Source organism: Poecilia latipinna, unplaced genomic scaffold (assembly GCF_001443285.1).
Source record: "Poecilia latipinna isolate Pla-1442-1.1 unplaced genomic scaffold, P_latipinna-1.0 Scaffold682, whole genome shotgun sequence".
Classification (NCBI taxonomy): Eukaryota; Metazoa; Chordata; class Actinopteri; order Cyprinodontiformes; family Poeciliidae; genus Poecilia; species Poecilia latipinna.
The window spans coordinates 207,422-228,386 of NW_015113298.1; the positions used below are offsets into that span (position 1 = coordinate 207,422).

The following is a 20,965-nucleotide window of genomic DNA, read 5'->3' on the forward strand; positions in this document are numbered from 1 at the left end:
CCCTATGCGTTTATAAATTATTCTTACATGGAGAACCAAAATTTAGTCTTGTGATCTTTTTTTTTTTTTTTAATTTTTTTTTTTTTTTTTTTTGCTGATACCCTTATCTTTTTGTCTTTCTTTTAGTTTTATTGTTTTGTTTGTGTTTCAGTATTCATTATTAAAACTATGGTCCTAGTTTACATGATTAAAGACACGTCATAGCAGAATGGCTTGGTAAATATATTGTCAGTGCTGCTGAATGTAGATCTTACTGAGAGATTGGAATCAGTACTAATTATTATCAACAGGTAACAACTTCATAAAAACAGGGGCCAAAAATTAGCTACAGATTTATGTGCATCTTTACTTCACATAAGAACAACAATAAAGAAAGACGCAATAATTCTAAACGTGAATTGACTTTTCCACTAATTGAAACCACAGGGCTGCTGCTGTGCCAGCCAAATTGGTTCAAGTACAGCATATTTACAGTTGTGGGAATAAGCCATTACCTCAGTTTACCCCAAAGCTGCAGTAGACCACAGAATTTTAAAGGTGCTGCAAATAAATCCGACTCACAGCGTTCTTATGCAGCTGGTCGGGTATTATTTACCTCACATTATGCCACACTTCAGATACTGTTGAAAAAAAAAAAAAGATCTTAATCATGCAGACGCATCCATTTTCAGAGTCTGCATGAAATTATGCCACAAAAGCTTGCACACATCCAAACAAAACACTTCATCCTTTATACAACATAGACAACTTATGCAGAGTTAAAGCCTGATTTTTAAGGAAGTATATGAACAAATTTTGGCGTTAGGAATGCAACCGTTTTTCTAAATCACAGAAAATTGCTATTCTTTGAACAGCTGCATGTAATTGTAAGCATTTATAGGCTTGAAGCCAAGAAGCAAGCACATCTTTATGTATGCTACATATGACCCATAAAGCATTAATTCAAATTGTGTGGGTTTCTATGTAATTTACTTTTTTTTTTTAGATATAATTTGCAATAATGTATTTATTTGGCTACTTTGTTTAGACAAGGCCAAACAATTCCATCAGTGTGCTTATCAGAGAATAATGACAACAAGCCTGGTCCTGTGTAATTCCCTCTATCTCCCCTTTTTTTCCCCCACCGCCTCCCTCCTCTCTCTCTTTTTTTTTTTTTTTTGCTTCCCTGTGGTCCTGAGAGTCTCGTTTCCATGGTTACCACTGAACGATGGCTGCAACCGTTTGAAAACCATCACACTTATCCCCCCACTGCGCACGTACACCCGCTATCTACATGGAGTAACGGCAATCATCCTTCACGTGGGTATGTGTTCATGCAAGGAGTGTCTGTCTGCTTCTTTCTGAGCCCACTCGCAAAAACATGACCCTACTCTCCCTCTGACACCCATGAAAAATACGCCATGGTGGAAGATTGCTCCCTGCATGCGATGCACACACACTTCTATCCCCACTCCTCTGGTTCTAATTCACAAAGACAGATGGTGTTCCCTCAGTGCTGCCATTATGAACTTATCAATTGCATGTCATCCATCACAGTTATAGATTTCATTTTGAAAAGCAAAGGGAGACAACTTGCTCAAACATGAACCAGACAGATCTTTTCTTTGTAAAAAAAAAAAAAAAATCAGCAGTGCTAAACACCTTGTAAGCCCGAAAAGCCCACTACGAATTTGTACAAGCATTGCCCATTGCTTTGAGGACTATGCAATTCCCCAGTGCAATGTTCCACTTTTTCAATTTATTTATGTATTTATCCATTATTCTCAACAGTGTGTGTGCAAGAAAGGTGTGAAAAAAAGAGCCAGCCTGTTTCAAGGGCACACTCAGACAGATAGAGGTGAAGTCAGGCACACAAACTCACACACACTTACACAAACGCGAAGCGGTGATGAATTGGCTTTGCACCGCCTCCCCCTCTCCTCCCTCCACGTCTCTCATTGGCATGGTAACCGTCAGCATCGCCGCTCCCTCTTGCCTTCATCCTTTTTCATACCAGCCATGCCTTTCATCAGTCTTTCGATGCTGTCTAAAATCTGCTGAGTTGAAATCTTTCCAGACTCTTTTACCTCTGTATGACAAGTCAATCCCTTATCAAGCCACCTTCACAGATTTATTGTGAAATACTGAGGTTAAGCTGAAAAAAACGCAGGCATTATTTAATCATAAGGTAGTTTCATTGTGGCTTTGTAATGCATTTGAACAAATCAGGTCTATCAGTTAATATTTAGCAATGTAGCACTTATTCGCTCACAGACCCCATTGTCTTTGTTGTCTGAAGAATCAATTAGTATTTCATTTGATCGTGTAGGAACTATGAAAAGTAGGATATTTTTTAGCTCCCTTTTTCTCATGTTTTGTGACACGTAGTCCAAACCCTTTCTTAGTAACTTGTGCATTTTTACACCATTTTAACACCATAAAATTATCAAATAGCTTTAAATTTAGAGTTTACTTCCAAACAAAGCTAGGTATTTATAATCAAGATTAAGAGTAAATATGCACAGATGTACACACGTATGTTCGCTGCAGCAATTTCTACAACATAATGGTGAGGCCAAATAACACCTAGAATGCTAAAATTTTAATTAGTTTTCTTTTTTTTTAATTAATAGTAAAACCCTGTTTTACAGTAATTCTCACTCCAGACACAATGTGTGGCATCACCTCTCCTAATTTAAATAAATGTTAGAAAGACTACAATACAAATTTTGGATTCTGTTGATTATAGTTTACAAATGGAAATCAGAATAAAAAAAATATAAAATAAAACTGGGTAGAAAATCTTTCTGAGCTTTAATAAAATTTTTTTCTTTCTAATTGGTTGCCAGTTTTGATGATATGTGAATCAGATATGGAAAAAATGGTTTCCCTTCCATTTAACAGAGCTGGATGTTGCTTAACTCATAGCTTTTTAAACTAATAAATAAATCATTAATGCGAACTGTACAGCAATACATTTTCACTAAACTTGTTGTGACCATTTTCTGCCTATTGAACTAAAACCTTCACATTTTGCCACCATGCGAGGCTGTTGCTCAAGCACATGTATCCGCAGCAGAATGCACAAGAATTCCTACAGACTGATGCAATGAGAGCCAAGACCAAAGAGGTGGGTGCTGATGGTGCAGCTAAAGCAGAACTGGAGTTAATGATTCCCTCACCTGCAGTCGACGGTGGTCTTCTTGCCAAAACCAGCTAGGAAATCCGGTGTAGGTGCTTGTGTTGCCAAAAGCGAAAACTACCTATGATGCATGTGTGTGTGTTTGTGTAACATTTGAGAAAGGACAGATTTATTTTAAAATGAGAACGTATAAAGTAATATAGATGTAAAACCTGTTTTATACAAAAATACTTTTTTTAGTTTTTTTTTTTTTTTTTTTTTTAGTAATCTATGCTTATGTACATAATATTTGGAATCCACTTCATTTTAATTGTTTATCTTATAGCTTCAAGGACTCATACTGCAATCTAATATCAGACTGGATCATTTTGTTAGAATAGAAAGTATATATCAATTGCAGACTACAGCATATCATCTGTTCTGCACTTCCTGTGATCTCACTTTCTACATCTGCATGACTTGAAAGAATAATCCTTCAGATAAGATACAAGGGCTCCAAAGAAGAGAAAATACCCTTCGATAGATTTGCATTAGTCCTCACATCCGGCATGAGAGAAGCAGTTCTGGTACACTGAGATCCTTGCAATCAAGCAGCTCCTCTGTAATTGTCCCCTGGAGTTGTGCACAAAATACCCCGTACAGTCAGCCAGTGGTGTGGGTGTCAACTAGCATGCACGTGTCACAGTGTTTGTGTGGAAGCACGAGTCTACATAAATGTTTGTACATGAGGAATGTGTGTTTATTTGTGTGAACAGCACTTGACCGACTCAGAAATTCCTTCCAGGATTCTAAATTGATCTTTCCCAAGAGACAGCGATGCTAGCCGATACACAAATGTCTGCAACTAATATAGACACAACGGAAGACTGGATCACTCAGTCAGTCCATTAGCAGAGACAATCGGTCATGCAATAAATACAGGAGAAATAAAATTTCAATGCAAGGCTCACCTGCAGATGTTAGCTCAAAATCCCTAGTGTTATTTGAAGAAATCAAAAAATCTGCTGTTGACAGTAATCTACTTTTTTTTCCCCCGTTACTGACCTTGATTGCACACCAGCCAATTGAAAGTTCAAAATGTTAGTCTGTTGGTGAACACAGCTTTGTAATATTTACCAGGTATGCTGACAACAAAACTCTTCAGTATGGAAGTTATTACAGCAGATTTGATTTGGTCATTTTAGCTTTCAAACATCTGTCATGGAACATGATGGATTCAGGAATGCTGGCAGCCTTTTGGAAATCGGAGACTTATTGTAAGGACCTGAATTTTGGAGGGCAAACACTTGGGCAGTGGAGTTTCTATTTTGTAATGTTAACACCGCTAGTTATGCCAACTGGATAATATTAGAACCCAGGGTTGGGGTTGTCTTTGTTTTAAAAGAGACAACATAAATCTCTGATCTATAATTTTAAGTAGGTCTTTTGGAAATTGTATTTTTGACATGTACATAGTCGGAAACTCACACAGCTTGTAATAAAAAATAATGCTTTCCACTCCTTAAAAAAAAAAAACTAATTACTTATACAATAGACATTCCTTTGCAGCTTTCCAACTTCCAACTGTTCCCATAGTAGACGCTGAAGAAACCACACTGCTGAGCCAGGATGTGAAAACATTAAACTCCAGAGAAATACAACTAATGAGGGTTGGTGCATGCAGCTTTTCCTACTGTCATTTCTTTTAATTATTTCAACAGGAACACAGTCACAATCATCTTTTAGCAACTATTTCAGCATTTCTGATTGTTTTTAAATGCTAAATTCTCTACAACTGACATGTTATTTCAAAGCCAAGAGATTTATTCCAAGTAGTATAAAGAGGTTCCTAAACTGCACAGTGCACTCAGGGCGTGTTTGGCCACAGTGAAGCCGTTCCAAAACCACCGAGTTGAAAATGGGCCGCATGCTCAGAAAAATGTTGGTTCTCCTAAATTGACATTAAATCTGACACATCCTTACTCAAAAAGTTAAATCACATACAGCAGCAAGACCGAGAATGAGGATAAATGAGAGGATTTACCTTTCCCCGGCCAACACCTCAGCCACGCCAGAAGGCTGTAAATGTAATCAGTGCGAAGTTAAAATGTCACATTGCAACTACTGTTTCATGTCAGAGAGATTCATCCCGGAGTCCTTTTGCAGCTCCAATAAAAACATGTGATGTGTGATCTGAATCCTGTCATACGGCTTGTAAGAGCTAGACCCTGTGTGGATGGCAGTAAGGGAATACTGAAAGGTGGTGGGGGCATGAAAAATTATTTCCTGTTAATGACGACTTAGAGTAAGGCTGCTTGAAATTAGGAGAAAGACCACCATGAAATGGATCAAATGCAGTTCGAAGAAAAATTAGTACATGCTTTAGATAAATAATCAAACGATACCCTTCTATGACCTCTGAAATATATTTCAAGTTTTAAAAAATATAAACAATTTCTCCTAAAATTTGTCAAAATTATAAGAAATATGTCAGATTAAAACTTGTTTCTAATTAAACAATTTTAATTAAAATGTTTTTAATTAATATTCTGCCACTGGGGACAAATAGCATTTGTTGTCGTCTGTCTTTTATTCATTCAAGTCAATTGAAGATTTCCACAGTGAATTGAAACAGAGTCAACCGTGTGGCCATGTTAACAGGAAAATTATTTCCACTCCTGTTGCACTTCCATCCCTGTCTGACACAGCTGCCTACAACCACAGTTGCATGCATGAGGGCCGCCAGTGGAAATAAGCTTCCTATTTTATGTGGTTTTGACTCTTAAAGCCTGTGCACTGGTTTCGTCCTGTGCTGCAGTTAACCTTTGTACTCACATTTAATAATAAATAGAAATACTAATATGCCATGCAATATGCCATGAAATGTATGTGGAAGTGCCAGTTTTTTAGTGCTTGGACAGCCAAGGAGCTAAATGGACTTACAGAAAAAAAAAAGAGAAAACGAATAGAAAAGCAGCAGTGAAGGCTAGCGAGGGCAGGTGAGAGGTTGGAAAAGATTTCTTGTGAAATATTCCACTACAGGCAAGTGGAAATTTTCACTAACTGGAACCATAAATAAGCATCTTGTGGGGGGAACTGTTCTCATAAAAGCCAAATTCTGAAGAAAAGACAGTCTGAGGTGTACGCATGACAGATGTGCATCTGGGAGACGCATAGAGAGCAAGAGGCGTGACATGGATCACTTTGTCTAGAAAATATCCTTCATTGCTCTCTGCCATCTCTGTGATGTCAAACAGACGAAGCTGAATGAGACATCAGATTTATTTAACGCTGTGTCTTTTAGCACCAGTGAGACATGACTGATCTGGAATATTACTCCCTTTTCCTCACCTTTCAACATCCATATATGTTTAAGTTGCTGAGGAGGAAGTCACAGAAGACAAATGGGAAAATTTGAACTTGATTTGAAAATCAAAAATTCCCTATTCCAATTTGACCAATAGTCATCTGTGCAGAAGCTTGTCACGGTGAGAAGAACAGCTTAGTGCCATTGAGGGGTATAAGAATGAAGTCAAAGCACAGAAATCTGAAAAACTAAAAAGGATTTCTAAGACAGGCTGCAACATATTTGCAGTTCATTCAGGCTATGAGAGCTTTTAAACGTGAAAAGACTACTGCAAAACAAGATGGGGTTGGAAATCCTGATGACCATTTGGGACTTTATGGTAAGGATCTCTTTTCTCTAATAAAAAAAAAAGAGACCGATATGTTGTCACTCTTACCAGACTGTCCACATTAATCGCTAATGTGAGCTATTAAATTCAGTTTAAAACTCAAACACTATCATTTCTTCTTTGTTTTAAAATATTAATAATAATGTGTTTTACAGTGACTGGCCTCCCCAACAACTTGCATTTGCACTACTCCTGATGTAAAGAATTACTGACTGCTCATGGCAGAAATCCCAGAAAGCAATAGTTTAATGGACGTATATGTTCTTTTTAATATACTTCTTAAAGATGAATTGGACTGAGCTAAAATGTCTATTGGCAGGTCAATGTTTTTACAAAAATGACAATGACAGAAACTGATACACTGGGAAGAAAGCACTCGTACCTCACTTCACTCTTTAATGACCGACCACCTGCTGCTCCAAACTGCAGAACCCGTTCCAAAAGCAAATGCGACATGGAGAAACAGAGGAAGCATGCTAATTTACAGAAACTTAACTTGATGTGATGGAAAATTAGATCAGTAAGACCTAATGAACTGCAGAGAACCTTGGGCTCGCCTGCTCTTCTACTGCAGTCAGACTAATACCTTTTTGTATGGCTGACTTTCCATTTTTTAAATATGGCTGACGTTCCTTCTATTCTCAGGCTGCAGAGAACAGGGAAAATAGATGATTTAACCAACAAGCAGCTAGACGGTGATTAAGTACTGACTCAGAGAAAGTGAGTGCTAAAGAGGCAAAAACAAAAAACAGAGCAGGGAAGCTGGTGTACAGAGATGTGCAGGAAGAAAAATACAGAAAATATGTTTATTATGACAAGTGTGTGCTCTCTGTTCAAATTCTAGTGACTGCAGTCGTTTTGCAATGTGGTGTTTCACAAATTGATATCACTATCTTTTGCTCTGGCTGAACATGTTCTCACACTATAGAGGCAAACAACCACAACAACAAAAATGCTTTACTTTTTGCAAATGTATTATGCTTTTTGTCTTCAACGGCTATGTTTAAAGCACTGTCAATGTTAGAAAACTGGACTGGATTAAAGCTGCAGTACAGAACTTTCATAAACAATAGGTTTATTACATATTTGTTAAAACTGTCACTAGGTTTCGACATACTAGGTCCTATTACGGCACACAGTCACAAAATCTGGGCAGCCGCATGGTCGTCTGCAGAATACTACAACAGGCCTTCCCAGACGGATACAAATGACTAATTTTACATTTGCCAAGAATTGAGGCTGAGTCTAGTGGGTGGCAAACCATGAATTTGGTCTGATGATTGTTTTCAATTTGCTGGTTCATTTTGGGAAAACATCATTAATTCTACAAAATGCGAATTTTATTACATTTCTGTTTTACTATGCTTTTACTATTTCCTCAAAAGTGACATCCAGAGTTTAACTGAGTTCAAAAAGTAATGACAAAGCAGTACTTATAGGAGGACATGAATCAAAAAGCAAAACCAACATGCAGGTGAGTACAAAGAAAGAAATATTTTTGACAAAGGAACTATCAGAATAAAAGCCCGTGAGACATGAGCTGAAGGGGTGAGTGGATGAAAAGACGAACAGAGAGAAATAATCCATAACAGGCGAGATGAAGAAATGAAAGAGAAGGGAGTTAAAAACGGAGAAATAGAGAGAAAAAGGCAGCGAAAGAAGGAAAGCTCCTACTACCATATGGTACAGAGTATTGTGCTTAATGAGGCATAAGGCCATCCCCTCTACAGAGGCAACGGCAAGTCAGGTCACACATGAATGAACACTGATAGGTTTGAAACATGGCATATCCCAACAACTTGTGATATGGAACTAAAGTACTGCTTTTGAAAGCATTTCCACAAAAGAGCTGAAAAATGTTCCATGCAAAAGGAAAGCTGTTTGATAAGAGTTCAACATTTGAAGTCAATTACCACTGAAATTATTCTAACAGAGAGATATTTTTCAAGATCAGTGGAAAATCTGGACTATTTACCAGTCTCTGCACTGGAAAAAGAATGTTGTGTGCTTTCGCCGTTAGGTTACTCTGAGTAGATCCCGGTCTGAGTGGGTATGAGAACAACCAGTAATTGTAAAAAGTGTTTAAAGTACAACAGTAGTATTGCGGTAACATTACAGCATAATTCAAAGTGCACTGCTTTATTTAAAACGGATCTTTGCTGAGGCAAAGGTCATTATGGAAACTGTCTGCAACGTGGATTTTTTAACCTCAGAGCAAAGTCTTAACTTATGAAGAAAGCCCACTGTAACCACAGAAGATCAGTTTTGCCCATGTTAGACCAACTGGCATATCCCAGAAGGTTGGAGGTCTTTTAAATGTAAAGATTATTTGGATTAAAAATTCAAAAGGTAAAACTGACAAAATAGCTGCTGCATTAAACAAAACTGTTATATTGGCATCTTTTTAACCGTCTTGCTCAAAACAAACTGAATAATGAAAACAGCCAAACACCTGACAACCATAATTGAGTCATCAATAAATCTGGGCTTCTATACAGGGAAACCTCAAAGTCCGGGCTTAACATTTATAGGGATGTCTAAGTATGTTTTAAGGACCGATATTACTTCAGCTTTTGAAGTTAAAGCCTCGCTCATTATCTGTAAATTTCACAGGCACAGCCAAGCCGTAATGGATTTTCTCTCTGGGATCTGAGTCTCCAGTAGCAAACAGGTGATGAATTCACACTGAGTGATGATGGATGTTATGAGAATAGCTCACATAGCAGACACACTGTCTTGATCCCTTGTCACACACATCCTGTCAACATAGCCCGGACCTAGGAGACGTGTGAGTTGGTGAGAGCGAGTCGGGTAAATTGACAATATGTGTACCGCAGAGACCAAAGCATGTCAGAACAGAGCCAGCTGTTAGCAGCATGAAATGATTCACCAAATTTTCTATCACAGTGGTGTCCCTTTGTGTGTGAACCCTGCCATTTGTTAACATTTATCACCTGTTAGATCCTACTGACACATTTGGTTCCAGGGATCACGGCAAACCACAACCTGTCTTCGCTTAGCTCTTGACCCAAGGGAGGAGATGCTAACAGATAAATCAAAACACACAAAAGATAAAGCTTAAACAAAGCATGGCGAGTCTTTATTGACCAACTGGCAGTTCGCAAAAGCAAGCAGGACTGGAAGCATCGACTGGACAATAAATTTTATCTCCCAACACATTTTTAAGCCTAATAAAATCCAAAGTGGGTGTTTTGTGACTCTGGGCTTCGACAGACTGTCTAAACTCCAAGTGCAAACTGTGGTTTGTTCTGGCTCTGGTTTCCAAAGAGAGGGGCCCAGATTCCGCACGACCCCAGCAGGAGACTAGTTGAGTCTTACAGGAAGCTAGAGATGAATAACCTCTCTGCTCGCAATGCATCACCATACGTCTCCCGCTCCATTGATATGGGTTTAACAAATGCAATTAGTCTCAAGAGCATATGTGTGTTTGTTTTAAGTATCATTAGTATTTCATTATACGGGGGCTACAGAGACTTCAGGCAAATGGTTCTTGAATATGGCTGTCACGCCAAAAGAGCAGATTGCTCTGACAGAACAGGGTGTTGTGTTTGTCTAAGTGGTTTTGTGGGAGATTCAGAAGGACTAACACCACCTGGCAAAAGAAATTTTTCTCTCTCCTGTGCGTAAGCTCTGTTTCCTTCATCTTCACACCGAGCACATATGCACATATGCTCTTGTTCAATACCTTCTGCTGCTTTTTTAGACTTACATCAGCAAATTTTCTCACTGGGCACAATTTAGGAAACAAAATAAAAAGAATATTAATCACCTGGAATCAAAATGTTCCCATTAGGGTCCACTCAGTTCTTTTGGTGTATCTTTACAAATGGAATAGAATAAAGACGCAAGGGTACGTGCATGTATTGCAAACTTGTACTGCAAAGATGTACTTGATTTAACTACAGCAAAGACTGATAAAAGATGAGGCAGTATAGATGGTATTACTGCATGTAAAAAGTGGTTTTCTCAAAAGAAAACAAGACTGAGATACTTGTCAAAAATAATTTAAAAAAGCTCAAAAAAATTTTTACACATAAAAATCTGAGGCGCGACATGCTTGTCTGATGGAATTACATAAAATCTAATAAAACCCATGGCTTTCAGGGGTTATCAGAATAAGATTTCTTCTGTAATTCAAACTCAACTTTATCTACAAATATGACTTTCATGAAAGAGTGAAAAGAAGCCATTATTTAAAGAAAACCATTAGAAGTGCTTGACCAAAAGCCCTGTAGGTCACACAGCAAACATGGAATAAGTTGCTCTGACTTGGAGAGACCTAAATTTATTTTTAAATCCTTTGTGTGGAAAAAAACTAATACTGCATGTCAACTTGAACATTTATGTTCACAGATGCTTTCTATCCTCTCCGATTGAGTCTGAGCTATTTTGTAAAGAAAATAAAAATAGCTCGGTGAATAGGTATGCTAAGCTGATATTGAAATACTTCAACAGACTTGTGTCTTCAATCGGATCAAATGGTGATAGTTCAAAGAGTTCACTCATGGAGTCTGAGTACAAATGCACAACACACTTCTCATATATTGGTTTGTAAAAATGTTGAAAATTGTGGAAACCTTTTCCTACTGCTTTACAAATAGTCACTACTCTGTGTTACATTTTCAAATAAAATTCCCATAGATACATGGAAGATTGTGTAAATAATGTTACAAAATGTATAAAGCGTAAGAGGTATGAATAACTTTACACTTTATCTAAGTTTCTAATCACTTCCATATGTTTGATTTACTTGTTTTCTTCCACCATTCTCAGAACATTTGAGCACAGCTGAAATCGCTTTTCTTTTCCATTTTGCAAATAAAAGAAAACATTGTATGTGGTCACTGAAATATGGTTCAATTACACAGAATTTTGTCACACAGATACCTCGGCCCTGTTCTAGAGAGTCACAGTCCACAAGAAGAACGTTCACATTGAAAATGCAGATGTTGTGCAATCTGTACTTAGAATGTCAGCAAAATATTTTGTAGCCTCCAAAACATTTGTAATCCATTACAAATGGCTGACAAATCTTTGTAGGCAGGTTTCTAATGCTGACCAGAGCTTTATTCACTCTTGGCCATTCAGAAAGTTGCATCATCCAAAACCACATGATGATAATCCCTGACTCATTTGTTTCTTATTGCTTATGACCACTCACATTTCAACCATTGGAACTGCATTTTCCTAACATACGTTGTGAAACATCTGAACTGCCGCGGTGACATTCTACAGCAGCTTTAACGTGCAAAAATCCCTCTCTCAGATGTGCTCCCAAATGAGCACATCTGTGTGTCTGTCTGAGTGATTGAGTGCTGTTTAACAGGCCTGACCTGAAAACCACATGCTGAACATCACAGGGGAGACGCATCACCTGCTGAAAGTGATATCTTGGCCTCAGGAGTGTACACAAGTACACGCAGACAGATGTGCGACATATATGCACCTGCACATATGCTTTCATTAGAGCTGTTCACTTTGATTTTGCATGCTTAATTTCCAATAACGTGGCTCTTTTGATTTTACCTTCTTGTTTATTGCACAAGACATCATTTTCCGTTTTCTTCCATTATACTTTCATCTAGCATGCAACTCATAAAGTGAAGTCTGATGGTGGTGCATTTCCTCCCCAACAGAGTTCTGTCTGTCTGTCTCTCTCTCTGTATTTACTTTTTGTTCAAAATAATTTGAAATCCACAAATGGTGTTGTGACACCAATGGCACCTGTGATTTATTTTATGAGAGCAAACCTTTTTAAAGTAAAACAATAAAGCTGCAAATTATTTCGTACCACTATTTAAAGATAAGAAGAGTAAATCAGTTAGCTTAAAGGACGCCAAGTAGCTACGCAGGGAGAAGGTGGAGGATTGCATCATGATGCACTTATAATCCTTCTATAATCATCTTGAAGCGCTCTAAATCACACCTGAACTGAATTATGAAATGTCTAACTATTCCCACCCCCATGTGAATACAATAAACATGCAACTTTCTAAAGAATGTCACTTTTCATTCCAATCTCCAAATTCTGGTTGTTCTCATGCCCTTTAACACCTCAGATTATGGAAGTGGCCATTAAGAATATGTTTCCTATACACACTAACAGCCTCTATAACCTCTCATGCCTGGGAAATACTTGGAGGAACCAAAGGGAAAGGAAAGCAAGGAAACCAAAAAATAAATAGCCCCTTTGTGTTGTGGCTGCATAAACAGTCCGGCACATTAAAGATTACTGGAGTGGCCAAACTGATAAGACACTTCCTACGCACAGAGTGGAAGTGAGTATGCCTGAGCAAAGAATGAGAAGGAATAAAAAAAGAGATGTACTGAGAAAGATATTAAGAGAAACAGCAATGGAACAAAAAAAAAGGAAGAAAAACCATAGGAAAACCTGGAACCGAACCATAATCAAAACAAGAGCAGCACAACCCATACATTTTTTTGATAACACATTTCCTTGCTTAGATATTAAACATTGGCTAGCTTACCCTGTTTAATACACCCATCCAAACCCCAGACCAAGCCAGCCAAGCCAGCATGATAATTTCAAAATCCAAACACTGATTGCTATCTTCTATAAATATTGGTACAATTCTGAGAACAGTTCACATTTGTCTTGACTCCCGGGAACGTGACAATAGCTCACAACAGCATTGCCTATTTCAAATAACATCCCACAAAAGAGTAAACTGAGGTGACGCAGATCTTCAATTTGTCCTTAACTGACAGAACAGGATATTGAATGCTCCAAAATTATACAATTAACAATAATAATAAAGTTCTTGGGGGGGGGGGGAAAGGGGGGAAAAAAAATTTATTAGGCTGTAGTACTGCCTGTAACATCATGTGTAAGCATCTGTGTCTCTTCTAAGCAGCCAAATATTCCACTGACTGAAAAAAGAAATTTAACATTAGCTGCCATTATGCTGCAAATCACAACTCTTGCTCATAGACTCCTGGCCTGGTCACGCCAAGAAAAAAGAAACCCTGAAAAACGTGTTGGAATGAGCACATGAAATCTTAGTCATACTGCAGTCTACTGGAAAAACCACCCATAATGTCTGGCATAGGATTACATCAGAACCTAATGCCAAAATGTCTTCTGGCTAGGAGGGATAGATGGTTGCAACTGTTGCAACAGCTAGATTGGGGGACCACATGATTTATGAGAGAATTATAAAAATTCAGCAGGCCGGCTATCACAACTACAGAGATGATATCAAGTATGCTATGCATTGGCAGAGCAGGCCAGTAAACTGATTTCCACAGACAACATTTGTGAAAGCAACCAAAATGAATGTAAGAAAAAAAGGAAAAAAACCCACTTCACTTCTAGTTCAAATAGTGTGATCAGTAGACCAGGACATTTTATGTGAATGCAGTCCAACAAGCAGGGCTTCTTTAAATACCTTGAGGATCAGTAATAACTCCCATTCTTGATTTCCTTTCCCTTTGCTTCTCAGAGGAGCAAAACCAACCAGTACAAACAGATGGTCTACTCTAAACAGTTCATGATGCAACTTTAAGACCTTTCTGGAAACAAACAGGCAGACTTGAGCTTTCATTTCTCACAGAAGTTCTCTTATTATACATGAGCTGCTGGAATTGTGATGAAAGGAAGGCAAGAAAATCTCCAGCAAGATAAAGGACAGATACTTAGAGTTCACCATATGCAGCTGGATACCATGGTTACCCCATGGGGTTAGAGAAAGGACATACAAGAACTGAGTAAATCTGAAGCAGTAGCTTCAGGAATTCAGTTAAGGTTTCACTCCCTTGTCTTTCTTAATGGCTTTTCTTTCTTCCTTTTATAAATCTTTTCCTCCTAAAATAGCTGCTGAATGAATAATTTAGACCTTAGACATAGAGCATTCTCTTAGACAACCTTTGAACTGGACCTTTGCAATTGTGTTTTACTTTATGAACAAGTGTGAGTTCCAGACAGCTTTAAATTCATGTATAAATCAGGCTTTTGTATTAGATATAAATGTCAAGAAGATGGTGCAAGAGAAAGGGCAAACTTAACAAAAAGATAAGAGCACAAGGGAGACATTTATGCTAGGGGTTTTTACCTTTACAAGTAGGATGATAGTGTACTGATGAGAATAAACATAAACTTGTAGGTAAAGTTGCAAAGATGCCCAAGGGGTCAAAGAAAACGTCTTGCTTTTCTTACCTCTAAGAAGCATGTTCCAGCTGAGGTGTTCTCCTTGATTGAAGCATTGTAGAAACTCTTGGAAAACACAGGCGTGTTATCATTAACGTCCTGTAGCACAATATCTACCTTCACTGTGGAAGACAGTGGCGGCCGACCACCATCCATCGCAACAACAGTTACACTGGGGGCTGGCTCTGATTCAAAGTCAAGAGCTGTCGCTGTGGTGATTATGCCCGTAATTGGATCAATTGAAAACCAATCAGAGCGAGAGTTTTTACCCTTTAGCAGGCTGTACCGCACATCTCCATTGGGACCCTGGTCCTTGTCCCTGGCCGTTACCTGAAGAACAAACGATCCTGGGTAGACCACCTCAGGAATGGTTTGCCTGTAGGCCTGCTGGTCAAACAGTGGAGGGTTGTCATTGACATCCGTCACCTGGATGGTGAAAGATGACTCTGCTCTGAGGGGAGGTGTGCCTGAGTCTGTTGCCATCACCCTGAGATCATAGGAATCCCGCTCCTCTCTGTCCAAGATCTGGTCCACATATATCAGGTAAATTATGCTGTCTTTGGTTGTTAGAGCAAATTTCCCATCGCCCCCCTCCAGGGAGACATTGACATTAGCATACTCTCCATAGTCTGGATCAGTGACAGAAATCCGAGCGACATACTGGCCTGGCTGAGCTCCTTCTGAGATTCTCGGGGAGCCATCCTCACTGAGGAAGATGATGGTCATGGTAGGCTGGTTGTCATTGAAGTCACGGACATGAATTGTCACAAATGCATTGGTCACCTGGGAAGATGTAAAAGCACGATAAAATGTCATCAATAATAATCACCATAACAGATCTGCATTTTTACCCACAATAAAAATTGCCCATCGTGCCTAATCCTCAATGCAGTGGATAGCTGTAAGGGAATTACCTCAGGCTGGCTAGCATTATCTTTGGCCTGGACCACCAGCTCATGGACTCTCTTCAGCTCAAAGTCCAGTGGTTTATTGAGAGTGATGACTCCTGACTTAAGGTCAATGACAAAGTAACGGTCAGGATCACTCTGGCGACGGTTGATTTCATAAAGGACCAAACCATTATCACCTTCATCTTCATCAGTTGCAAACACCTGCAAAGACAAAGAAGGTCAAACACTGAAGCAGCCCTGTCCACCTAGTTTAAGTCACCAGCCAAGACACTAAAAAGACTTGAACTGACCTGTAAAATGCTACTCCCTTGTGGAAGACTTTCAGAGATGATTGCATGGTATCTGCTCTGATTAAAGACTGGTGCATGGTCATTGATGTCTGTCACTGTCACTTCCAGAGTCATAGATCCTATCCTTCTTGGTGAGCCTCCATCAAAGCCCTCTATCACCAGGGTGTACGATGAGCGCTTCTCCCTGTCCAGCAGTCCATTGACCACCAAGTCTAGATAGAGAAGCTTGTTCGCACCCCTCTTGGTCTCAAGTCTAAATGTTTGGCCAACATTGCCCTCGCGAATAGCATAACCTTGGGTAGTCAGCTGATCCTTGTCAGCATCAGTGGCAGGATCCAGGGAAAATCTTGTCCCAACTGCTGTGTGTTCTGGGATTTTCAGAACAGATTTCCTTTTGGGGAACACAGGTGCATGGTCATTGATATCATTGACGGTGATAGACACCTGAATGGTTGTGCCAGTCATTGTCACCGCAATGAAGTTGTAGTGGTCCCTCTCCTCTCGGTCCAAGCTGCGCGCAGTGGTAATGATGCCAGTGGTCTCATCAATGTGAAGGTCGCTGCCGACACCTGTGCCCTCATGGTCAGAGATGAAGTAAACAGTCGCTGTTTCACCAGGTGGCAGCCCTGCACTGATGTCACCAACAATGGTCCCCGCTGGCTGGCCTTCATCCAGCTGGAGTTCTAGTACTCCATAAACAAATGTTGATTGAAATAGGATAATTAAAATATAGAAAAGGAGCTTCTGTTGGCCAATGCTTGAAAGCAGACAGAGTCTGCCGACCTGAGCCCTACGTCTAGACCCTTTACTTGTTTTTGGCATGGCTGGCTTCTGTTATACCTGCAAGGAAAGAGAAGAGAAATGTATATAAGCACAAGTTTTTTAAGAAATGCTTGCACTTTAATTTATTTTCATTTCATGTCCAAACGTCTTGGAAAATTTGCTGAGCTCTTTCAGCACAGAAAGAAATAAAACTTTTTTTCCATATTTCAAACCTCAGCATGGATTCTAAATCCTCGGTTGACAGTGCGCTAACACTTTTACAGTCCGGAACCAATATTAAAGATGTTTCCTGATGAATTTCAGCTTTTTTTCCACATGAAGAGAACATATATAACGTAAGGAAAGAACTCTTCAGCAGGATCGCTGAGGCTTTGAAAAAAAGCATGAAAATGGAAATCTAACTCGGTCCAGGATCCACACAAGCTTCAACCACATTGAGAACAGAGCCATAAAGTATATTTATCTTGAGGATGGCCTTTTTTTTCTTGCTGGGTGAGAACATGGTGAAGTATCTACTACATCACACGACGATATCCAGAGGGATATTTAGGATGTTAATGAGGTTTTCCCAGACATTATATTCAACACGTTAGAAATGTTAGCCTGTAGTAGCTTCAGTAATTGGAGAAAAACAACCATTTAAAATACAAAAATAACCACTTAATCACTGCATTTAAGTTAACCAATCTATAAAAGATGAGTACACCCATAAAAATAACATCCTTCATGTCTAAATGGCAGCTCAATCTCATTAGTCAAAATCTTTTATCAGAAACTGCATGTAGAAGTGCGTTTTTGGTTTTTGAGGCGTGCCAGAGCCTTGGACTTGGCTTCCTGTTTGGCACATGGACAGATAGTTCACTACAAAGCTTCAAAAACACCATCGAAAACTCACCTTACACTCAGCTTTGCCGCAGTAAATAATTAAAGTCACCATCTGGAGCTTCCAGCAAGTTAAAACAAACACCAATAATTATTTGCAAATGGCAGTGACCCAGCTTTGACGCACACACAGTGTTTTTGCACACCATCGTAAAATTAAGAAAAAAATACCCTCATAAGTGCTCTGAAAAGTCTACAGAAGTTTAAAGCAGCTTTCATTAGATGGATGCAGAGTCTTTCCCCTTGATGAGGTCTACAAATATTTAGATTACCTTCTAAATTATGTTTACATATGCTACGCCTGTATTTATAGACTGAGATTTATCAAGCATGAAACTGCTTAAAACATCCTGCAATGGGGAGATCCATCAAGGTGTCCAATAATTCCTTCATAAAAGCTGCGTGACCACAAAAGGGTGCAGCTTTAAAAAATATTCTACATTGATCTGAACATCAACACTCTCTGGGAAGTGAAGAAGTCACTGCTTATACCAGGAATATTTTACAAAAAAAAAAAAACTCTGCAGGAAAACAGCAGTAGCAGACTAAAATGGGAATTATAAGTGGTGGGTGTTGGCCCACGTTGGCCAGCCATATTCACCCCAGATAATCACTCCCAAAGCGTGTGCATAATCCGGACAGTTAACTGTAGGAATGTCTTGCAGCCTCAAAGCAAAAGCCAGGATGGTACCAGCTGGAGTATTTGCTCATACATTATTCTGAAATACCCACATGAATTGTTTTTTTTTAGCACAATTACTGCAATTACCAACAGCATGCACAATATCAGAGTCTTCATTTCAAATCAAGAGTTGTAGATATGCTAAGATATAAACAGAGATGCACCGAGAAATCGGCTGGTCATTTAAACTGATTTTACAGTTTGACCAACTCTAACCAGCAGCCAGGTGCTGAGTCACTCAAAAATACAATATTTTATTCATTCATGAACACAACATATCTGGGGTCACCCAGGCTTTTCTGTGGTGGTAGTTGTTGTTACGTAAAGAAGGCTAGAGACAAAGTTAATTGGTTTTAGTATCAGAAAGGTGCTTAAAATAATGTCACAAGTAGAACAGAAATGTAAGAATTAATGTATTTAAAAGGCACCTGTGTATCTGAGTACATCAGGGCCTGTTGGCAGTCATGCTGCAAGGGAGCTCATTTGGCAGTTCATTTAGTACCTAACTTTTTCAGGTTAAAAAAATTTATTATGCATATGCTGTTTACTTGTCCAACATTTCAGAATGTTTTGCTGTATTTACTTTGTAAGTTTGGGATTAATCTGGAGCTGATTTCTAGAAGATTTTCAGGACAGCACCAGCTAAAGTAAGGTGAGCTTCCAAGCAAGTGACTAGTAAATCCCAATAAATTACCTTGAAAGTTCCACAGTACCTTACAACTTCCAGGCAAGTATTAAAGGAGTTCCAAGAAAGCACCCAACAAATCTTAGTAAAGTTCCTGGTAAGTTCCAAGAAAGGACCAGTAAGTTTTAGCACAGTACAGAATAAGTTCCAGATAAGTATTAAGTACTTCTAAGCTGTGGGAAAGTTTCCAAAAAAGTTTCAGAAAAGTACCTGGTAAATTCTAGCAAAGTACCTCAGTTACAGTAAAGTAACTTGACAGAATGACCTGTGTTATGCAGTGCCACCACATGAACCATCACAATAGAAAAGTAAGAAGAATTATTTTTAAGTTATTTAATAATAGTTCCTTAAAGAGAAGTCATGATCAGTTAAAATTAAATGATTGGATGGAGCACCCCTCCAAATTTTTGCATTTTTAGCTCCAACAGTTTCAGTCATTGGAGACAAAATTGGCATATAGTGGAATATTTTTCTGTGATTTTTCAAAACTAATAATGGCTCACTGTCTCCCTGTAAAAAAAAAAAAAAAAATCTTCTTATTGATTTTACATGGATCCTAAAAGACTGCTTTGAATATAAAAAGAGCAAAAAAGAATACAAGACATCATTTTATATCTAATGAATCCTACTGCTATCTTACTAGTCTTCCTCCCCAACCTCCTACGGTAGTTTATGTGGGCTTTGGGAGGAAAGATTAATAAAGGCTATAGCTCCACTGGGACAGACAGAGGGACACTGATACTGACCCCTTCCAATCCAGTCAATGACCCTTACATCTGGTCCAGACGGCTGCTCTGGACAGTTGCTGCACTCCTACACAAGAAAGGAGCGCAGAGCTTAGACTGTTCACAACTCGTGCAATTGCTTCACATGCTTGCTTGCTCGCTGTGTGCAAAAGCAATGATGGTAACATTTGCAGGCGTGCAGATGAGCATGTCTTAAAGAGTGGGAGGAAAAAGAGAAGCTGAAAGAAGATCTGTGAGAGACACAATTAGGGGTGTGTTGATGAAGTCTTTCAAGTCCGCCGCTGACTGGGGAAACTCAGAGTCAGAGCTCAGGCCTTATGAGACCTAGCTCTGATGAAATTAACCCACAGCACTGAACAATCATGCATCAACTGAGTGGGAGGAAAAGGTAAAGAAAAGAACAAAGAAAACAAGTGGAAAAACTGGATACAGGACAAAACAGAAAAAGGAGTGATTACAGTTTGTTTTGGCCTGACAGCCTTATTGTCTTTAGGGACCACAAAGCTGTGCAAGGCAATCCTTTTGTAAGAAAGAAAAAAAGAATCTAAAAAGGTATTTTCCAAAATGTGTTTGTGCACACACTTTTTTTACATCGTCAATTTCTCCCTTGCTGCTTCACACGAGTGTCAGTAAAAGGTTATATTTGCGAACATATCACATGACTGCAATTTGTCACTGTCAATGAGCAGTCGGACAATGACATCATTCCCCCCTTTGACACGTACTGTAATACACTTGTGTTTACTCTGGAAAACATGATCTGATGAGAAACAGAGTGAACAAAGGCTCGAAGCTCACACCGGTTTAAGCAGTGGAGTAGAAGCTTAGCACTTGATTTACTCCCTCTAGTGGTACTCTTTAATCTTTCTGCAACCTACAAAAGTTTACATCCATAAATTAAGCTAAGGTGTGAAGAATTGCATGATGCCTAATTTTAAATTTGAATTTGTGGTGCGTTGGGATTTTGTATGGCCATGACATCTGGATGCAAATTATTGCGCGA

At 38.9% G+C, this 20,965-nt stretch overlaps 1 protein-coding gene across 1 annotated transcript in view; it reads right to left on the reverse strand.

Moving 5' to 3' along the window:
• The window catches only part of dchs1b (dachsous cadherin-related 1b), a 98,486-nt gene that overhangs the window by 61,307 nt on the left and 16,214 nt on the right, over positions 1–20,965 (reverse strand). Inside the window, exons 2-4 of the mRNA XM_015044587.1 lie at positions 16,185–17,024; positions 15,898–16,095; positions 14,993–15,766 (exon numbers count right to left, since the gene is read on the reverse strand). Of these exons, the coding sequence (XP_014900073.1) occupies positions 14,993–15,766; positions 15,898–16,095; positions 16,185–17,006 (1,794 nt within the window). The 5' untranslated portion in view covers positions 17,007–17,024. The remainder of the gene's footprint in view (positions 1–14,992; positions 15,767–15,897; positions 16,096–16,184; positions 17,025–20,965) is intronic.